The sequence below is a fragment of the Lampris incognitus genome, chromosome 4 (assembly GCF_029633865.1).
Source record: "Lampris incognitus isolate fLamInc1 chromosome 4, fLamInc1.hap2, whole genome shotgun sequence".
NCBI lineage: Eukaryota > Metazoa > Chordata > Actinopteri > Lampriformes > Lampridae > Lampris > Lampris incognitus.
In genome coordinates this window covers 66,696,044-66,704,330 of record NC_079214.1, presented here as the reverse complement: position 1 = coordinate 66,704,330, position 8,287 = coordinate 66,696,044, and the positions used below count along the sequence as shown (strand labels likewise).

The 8,287-nt window shown below is 54.8% G+C and overlaps 1 protein-coding gene across 1 annotated transcript; it reads left to right on the top strand.

Annotated features, from left to right (window-relative positions):
• The first annotated feature begins 7,466 nt into the window (after nucleotides 1-7,466).
• On the top strand, nucleotides 7,467-8,072 carry LOC130112116 (keratin-associated protein 4-11-like). Its single transcript, XM_056279409.1, has one exon. The coding sequence runs from the start codon at nucleotides 7,467-7,469 to the stop codon at nucleotides 8,070-8,072; it is 606 nt and encodes a 201-aa protein (XP_056135384.1).
• Nucleotides 8,073-8,287: the final 215 nt, after the last annotated feature.

Genomic DNA, 8,287 nt, shown 5'->3' with positions numbered 1-8,287 from the left:
CGACGCCGAGAGGGCCCACCGTCTCTGTTCTCTGCGAGGCTTGGGTGACAGCAAGCAATCCGAGCTCATGGACACAATGCTGAATCTGCTGGGACCGGCGCACACACCGGATTTCCTCTTTGTCCAGCTGTTTCTGCGACAGCTGCCTGCTCGGGTGCGGGCCGCTTTGGCTAACACCAGCATTACCGATTGCTGCAAGCTAGCTGAAGAAGCTGACAAGTTCTTCCTGGCCAGCCAACAGCAGCACTGCGCGTAAGCGCTCACCCCTGCCCACCCCCACACGCCACCACTTGGTGACTCCATGGTGGTCGCCGCGGCGACCCCCGGTCGGCGACAGGAGCCCGGCCTGTGCTTTTACCATGCAAAGGGGCCATGGCGAAAACGTGCACCTCCCCGTGCAATTCCAGCTCGTCGGGAAACGCCAAGGCCGGCGCTCACTAGTGGCTATGGGCGTCGGCGTGGAGGACAACAGGCTACTTTTCCTGCAAGACTCCATCTCGGGGCGGCGTTTCCTATGCGACACTGGGGCGCAGAGGAGTGTCGTACCTGCATCGAGGGTGGACGCCCTGTCGGGCGCTCACGGCCCTCCCATGGAAGCTGCTAACGGCAGCTCTATCCGTACGTACGGCACGAGGCACATCGACATGTGTTTTAACGGACAGCGGTTCAGCTGGGATTTTGTCACCGCCGACGTGGCATTTCCCCTCCTCGGTGCAGATTTCCTTTGTGCTCATGGGCTGCTGGTGGACGTCAGGAATCGACGCCTGATTGACGCCGTCACCTTTGCTTCACACGCGTGTGCACTCAGCGATACAGGCTCCGTCAGGCTGTCCAGCATGCTCTCCAACGAGGACGTGTTTCTCCATCTTCTCTCTGAGTTCCCTGACCTCACTCAGCCCACATTCTCGTCGTCTATGACCAAACATGGGGTTGAGCACCACATCGTCACCACTGGCCCGCCGGTGCACGCCCGAGCTCGGCGCCTCGACCCGACCAAGCTCTCTGTTGCCAAGTCGAATTTGAGAACATGGAGCGCCTCGGCATCATCCGTCGCTCCAGCAGCCCGTGGGCTTCACCCCTCCACATAGCGCCTAAGCCTGGCGGTGGGTGGCGTCCATGTGGTGACTACCGTCGGCTCAATGACGCAACAACACCGGACCGCTACCCGGTCCCTCACATCCAAGATTTCTCCGCCCACCTGGCTGGGAAAGTGATCTTTTCCAAGGTGGACCTTGTCCGTGGATACCACCAGGTGCCTGTCCATCCCGCTGATGTCCCCAAAACGGCTGTGACAACTCCGTTCGGACTGTTCGAGTTCCTGCGCATGCCATTTGGGCTCAAGAACGCCGCGCAGTCCTTCCAACGCCTCATGGACTCAGTGTTGCGGGACCTGCCTTTCCTCTTTGTGTACCTGGATGACATCCTGTTCGCTAGCACCTCCGTGTCTGAGCACTTGTCCGACCTCAGAGCCCTTTTCGAGAGACTCAGCCTGCACGGGTTGATAGTTAACCCGGCCAAATGCCAGTTTGGTCTGAGCATCATCGACTTCCTGGGCCACCGGGTCACCAAGGACGGGACGGCCCCCCTTCCATCTAAGGTGGAGGCCGTCGCAGACTTTCCACGCCCACACACGGCCCGGCCCCTCCGGGAGTTCATTGGCATGGTGTCCTTCTACCACCGGTTCATCCCCGGACTGCCGATCTCCTCCGCCCCCTGTATGAGGCTCTGAAGGGCACAGCCCCCAAACACGCTGTGGACTGGTCTGCAGAGAGGGACACGGCTTTTAAGGATGTGAAGGCCGCCCTGGCTGACGCGGCGATGCTGGCACACCCTGTGTCTGGAGCGCCCATCGCCATCACGACGGATGCTTCGGACTTACGCTGTCGGCGCGGTTTACGAGCAGTGGGTGAGTGGCGCGTGGCAGCCGCTTGCCTTCTTCAGCCGGCAGTTGAACCTGAGAGAGCACAAATACAGCACCTTTGATCGTGAGCTGCTTGGCCCTTTCCTTGCTGTTAGGCACTTTCGTTTCCTACTGGAGGGCCGTCAGTTCACGGCTTTCGTCGATCACAAACCGCTGGTGTTCGCGATGGCAAAGGTGGCAGAGCCATGGTCAGCCCACCAGCAGCGACAGTTGGCCTACATCTCAGAGTTTACCACCAACGTGAGGCATGTCGCTGGGAAGTCCAACCCGGTCGCCGACTGTCTCTCCCGGGCCATCGCTGGGGCCGCCCATTTGGGACTCGACTACAGCCAGATGGCGGCTGACCAGGCCGCCGACCCAGGAGTGCAGGCATGCAGGACCGCCGTCACAGGCCTGCAGTTGGAGGATGTGGCTTTTGACGACGCCAGCGCCACGCTCTAAGCAGTCGTTCCGACAGACAAAGCAGTCGTTCCGACTGCTTGGAGGCGGCGGGTCTTCGACGCAGTCCATGGGCTGTCTCACCCTGTACTGGCAGAAAGCCTTCACAGAGGTTGGTGGCGGCAAAGTTTGTCTGGCATGTGTGATGTTCAGTATTAGGGGAATACACCTTTAAGGACACAGGGAGTTATGGGATAGTAAACAGAGCAACCACGGGAGCGGGAAGGTAGACGAGAGTCAGTCGGATTATGTGCACGTTATGCATGGAGTGAAATTAACATGCCGAAGTTCCACGGCTAATTCAGAAACGGTGTTATCATCTGTGAGAGTGAAAAGTAGGTCATAACAATGGCGACGAGGACTTTGTGGATTGACGGAACCTGCACTGCGGAATTGAATTATAAACTCTAATCAGTAGTAACAAAAGAGTAGTAAAAATCAAATGCCCAAATGTATTCTCAGATCAAGGCATCTCAGTGGACCCCAAGAAGGTGGCTGCAGTCAAGGAGACCCCAGCCCCACGGAACCCAGGAGAGGTCAGAAGTTTCCTTGGCCTTGTCACATACTGTGGTCGTTTCATTCCAGGTCTAGCCACCCTGACACAGCCTCTCAGAGAGCTCACAAAGAAAGACCAGCTGTGAGACTGGTCCCCAACCCACCAGACAGCTTTTGACAAACTCAAAAATGCACGGAGCAGCGACACAGTCATGGCCTATTTTGACCAATCAAAACACACAGAAGTTGTTGTGGACGTAAGCCCTGTAGGCCTAGGGGCTGTTCTTACCCAAACTGACTCTGATGGTACACTGCACACACTTGCCTATGCCAGCAAAACACTGTCACCTGTAGAACAGTGATACTCACAGACTGAGAGGGAGGCTTTAGCTATAATCTGGGCTGCCTTCATTTCCAGTTATATCTACTCGGATGCCCATTCACAGTGGTTACTGACCACAAGCCGCTGGTGCCCATGTTTAACAAGCCATCTTCCTCTCCCCCTCCCAGAAGTGAACGCTGGCTACTAAAGCTACAGAACTTCAACTTCTCTGTGACCTACAAGGCAGGTGTTGGTAACCCAGCAGACTACTTCTCCAGACACCCAGTCCCCACACACGAGTCGAATAGCACACATGCCACCGAGCTGGCTGAAGCACACGTGCGTTTCATCATTGACCATGATGTTCCCCGCGCTATGACACTGCAGGAGATCCACACTGCCACACAGTCTGACCCATGCCTCCAGCGGGTCATAGCTGCAGCCAGAACAGGACAGTGGCACACTCTTCTGGAACAGACAGCAGACATGTCTCCAGCCCAAAAATCACTCCTCCGATGTTTTCATGCACAGAGTTCAGAGCTCATGGTGTCCACACCTGATCTCCTTCTCAGAGGTAACAAGCTGGTAATACCCTCATCTCTGCATAACCGAGTGATGGACATTGCTCACGAAGGCCACCAGGGGTTGGTAAAGACAAAGAAACTTTTGAGGGAAAAAGTGTGCTTCCCTGGTATAGACCAAAAGACAGAAGACTGTGTCAAAACTTGTCTTGCTTGCCAAGCAGTGACAAACACAACACAATCTCACGCACCACTCCAGATGACTCCCCTTCCAGCTGCACCCTGGACTGAGGTGAGTGTGGATTTCTGCTCATTGCCAAATGGAGAGTATTTACTTGTAGTGATGGACGATTATTCAAGGTTCCCGGTGGTGGAGAAGGTGTCCACCACATCTGCGAAAGCTGTTATACCAAAGCTAGACAGCATGTTCTCATTATCTGGCATCCCAGAAGTTGTCAAGAGTGACAATGGTCCTCCTTTCAATTCTGAGGACTTCTCCAGGTGTGCTTCATACCTTGGCTTCCGCCACAGAAAGATAACCCCTTATTGGCCCCGAGCAAATGGGGAGGTTGAGCGCTTTATGAAAACGTTGAAAAAAACGATCCAGATTGCCACACTTGAATGCAAAAATACTCAACAAGCACTGAATCGCTTCCTGAGAGCATACAGAACAACCCCACACAGCACCACCGGGAAACCACCTGCCACAGCCATCTTTAGCAGGCAGGTGCACACAACACTACCCAATGTCCAAAACACAGTTCCAGACAAGCTCATGAGAGCCAGAGACACACAAGCAAAAGAGAAGCTGAAAGGGCATCACGACAAACACTTCTGTCGCCCATCCCCTGCTCTGAAAGTGGGTGACCATGTGCTGGTGAAAAGACTGCGACCAGAGAACAAATTCCAGTCCCTTTTCCATCCGGAACCATTTCAAGTCACTGCAGCAACAGGAACAATGATCACTGCTCAACGGGGGCAGCAGGTGGTGACAAGAAATGTGTCACGCTTCAAGCGAGTGTCCCCCACACTTGGTCCAACTGGTACACTGGGAGAGGACAACAGCACGCGGAGTGAGACTGACCCAAATGACTTTGTTTACAATGATGAACCCAACCCAACGTCAGGCCCAGTGACCTCAGGCGCCCCTCGCTACCCAAGAAGGGTTGCCGTGAAGCGGCCAGAGTACCTTAATGATTTTGTGCCATAACAACACCTTGGACTGTGTTGCAGTGGAGCGTTAGTTTGGGTTTTGTATGCTGTTAATTAAAAAAACATGTTTATGTTGTGATACCTCTAGTGGGATTTGTTACAAAGAAACTTCAACCCCTATCCTATAGCAGGAATGTCATGTTTACACTTCAACCCCTATCCTATAGCAGGAATGTAATGTTTACTTTCTTGGGAATGTTGGAGGGATGTGATGTTCAGTATTAGGGGAATACACCTTTAAGGACACAGGGAGTTATGGGATAGTAAACAGAGCAACCACGAGAGCGGGAAGGTAGACGAGGGTCAGTCGGATTATGTGCGCGTTATGCATGGAGCGACATAAACATGCCGAAGTCCCACGGCTAATTCAGAAACGCTGTTATCATCTGTGAGAGTGAAAAGTAGGCCATTACAGCATGGACTCAAAAAGGATGTGAGGGACTGGGCTGACACCTGTGTGGAGTGCCAACGCTCCAAAGTGCCCCGGCACGTCAAAGTGCCCCTGATACCTTTCACGGTACCTGAGAGGAGGTTCGACCACGTGAATGTGGACCTGGTAGGCCCCCTACCCTCCTCCCGTGGTTTCACATACCTGCTCGCCATGGTCGACAGGACCACGCGATGGCCAGAGGCCGTCCCGCTTTCGTCCACGACAGCGCCTGAGGTTGCCCGAGCGTTCATCGGAACCTGGGTCGCCCGCTTTGGCACCCCATCTGACCTCTCCTCGGACAGAGGGCCGCAATTCATGTCAGCGCTCTGGGAGGAGGTCGCCGCGGGTTTAGGGGTGAGGCTCCATCGGGTTTAGGGGTGAGGCTCCATCGGGTTTAGGGGTGAGGCTCCATCGGGTTTAGGGGTGAGGCTCCATCGCACCACAGCGTATCACCCCCAAGCTAATGGATTGGTCGAGAGGTTCCATCGCTCGATGAAGGCCGCATTGCGGGCTACCCTCAAGGACGACCGCTGGGTCGACAAACTGCCTTGGGTCATGCTTGGGCTCAGGACGGCCCCCAAGGAGGACCTCCAGTCCTCATCCGCCGAACTGGTCTACGGACAGCCACTTCGGGTCCCGGGGGATTTCCTTCCCGCCGCCACAGCTCCCTGGTCCGCCAGCTGCCAACGGACTGCGCTGCAGGAGGAAGCCAGGGCTTTTGCACCGGTCCCCACTTCTCAGTGTGGCGGCTCTCAGTCCTACGTCCCCCCGGGTACGGGACACTGGAGATAGGCACTTTGTGGTGGAGGTTGGCAGCAGGCTGGAGCGGGTTTCTGTGGACCGCCTCAAGCCTGCTCACCTGGACTTAGACCGCCCTGTTGGTCTGGCCCTGCCCCCACGGCGGGGGCGCCCCCCGGCCCTGCCCCCCCTCCCCCGGCGAGCCGCCCCCTGCTTCCCCGGCCCCTCCCTTTCCCCGGTCCAGCTGGGAGGACTCTGCTGCTTCGCCTGCGGTTAACCAGCCCCCAGCTCCTGTTCAGCGGAGCCGTGGGGGGCTGAGAGATCCGCCCCCCTCGCCACACGGACTTTTCGTATTAAGGTGAATTCTGGGGGGACGTGTGTAGTGGTTATAGGGGTACACAATTCCCCTTATTGAGCTGGTAGGAACGTTTGTTTACAGCTGCTGTTTTCTCGGTTCGGCTTTACAGTGACGCACTTCCGCTGCGCGGGTTTTTTGGTTGTCGTTGTTGTAATGGTGGAAGGAATAAATGGTGCAACGTTGTGTAGCCGAAAGAGAAAGTCGTCACGACTCCTGCTAGAGCTCCTCTACACTCTACTGAAGAACCGTACAGCTTCTTCAAACTGCCTCCAAGGAGCCGAGCAGAGGCTCTCCAAAGTGCCAAGCTCACAACACTTTGTCATTTGTTCCCTTTCTTTCTTTCTTTTTTGAGCTTGAAATCGCTCCCCTGCGCCCCCCCCGGTGATATAAAACCCACGCTGTTTGACACAAACCAAACGGGCTAACTCAGCAGAAACCCGGTCCAGATCAGCCCTCCAAACGGGTCCCCTGATGAGTAAAATATAATCCTCACCGCTGCTACATTCACTGCCTTTAGGGGGGCAAACAAACTTAACCTTGACACTGCACAATGGTGTAATACACACAAAGAGTCTCAGTGGTGTAATACACACAGAGTCTCTACGGGGGGTGGGGTGGGGGGGGGGTGTCCGGGTGTCAACTACAGATGAATCTCAGGAAAGTACGACAGTGGTCTACAGAGGTCTTGGCTGGTCTTTGTATGAATAAGACGCCTGGAGTCTGATTACATTATTTGTTGTGAAACATCCCATCTGTGATGGGTCCCTGTGAGGTCCATGTTTCAGCTTTTAAACTGCACCCCCCCCCTCCCTCCTTCATTCATCTTCATTCATCCAGTTTCTTTTTTTTTTTTAAGTAATCAGTACTTGAAAAGATTTCTTGTTTTCTTACGCCATGATGGGGCTTTGGGTTCAAAATCTGCCCTCATATACCTCCTATTCCGGGGGACGAGCGGGTGTGTAGGACCCCCGTATGGCGCTGGGAATCTTCCCTCAACAACCGGGCGTCGCTGGTGTTCATATCTCTGTACCATGCAGAACTGCGCCATGCAGAACTGTACCATGCAGAGCTGTGCCATGCAGAGCCGTGCCATGCAGAACCACACCATGCAGAACTATGGCATGCAGTGTTGTGCCATGCAGTACTGTGCCATGCAGAACCACACCATGCAGAACTATGGCATGCAGTTCTGTGCCATGCAGTGCTGTGCCATGCAGAAATATGGCATGCAGCGCTGTGCCATGCAGCGCTGTGCCATGCAGCGCTGTGCCATGCAGAACTGTACCATGCAGCGCTGTGCCATGCAGAACCACACCATGCAGAACCACACCATGCAGAACTATGGCATGCAGTGCTGTGCCATGCAGAACCACACCATGCAGAACCACACCATGCAGAACTGTACCATGCAGCGCTGTGCCATGCAGAACTGTACCATGCAGCGCTGTGCCATGCAGCGCTGTGCCATGCAGCGCTGTGCCATGCAGAACTGTACCATGCAGTACTGTGCAATGCAGAAATGTACCACGCAGAACTGCGCCATGCAAAACTGTACCATGCAGAGCTGTACCATGCAGTACTGTACCATGCAGAGCTGTACCATGCAGAGCTGTACCATGCAGTGCTGTGCCATGTAGAACTGTACCATGCAGAGCTGTACCATGCAGAACTGTACCATGCAGAGCTGTACCATGCAGAGCTGTACCATGCAGAACTGTACCATGCAGCGCTGTGCCATGCAGAACTCTGCTATGCAGAACTGTACCATGCAGAACTATGGCATGCAGAACTGTACCATGCAGAACTGTACCATGCAGAACTGTACCATGCAGAACTATGGCATGCAGAACTG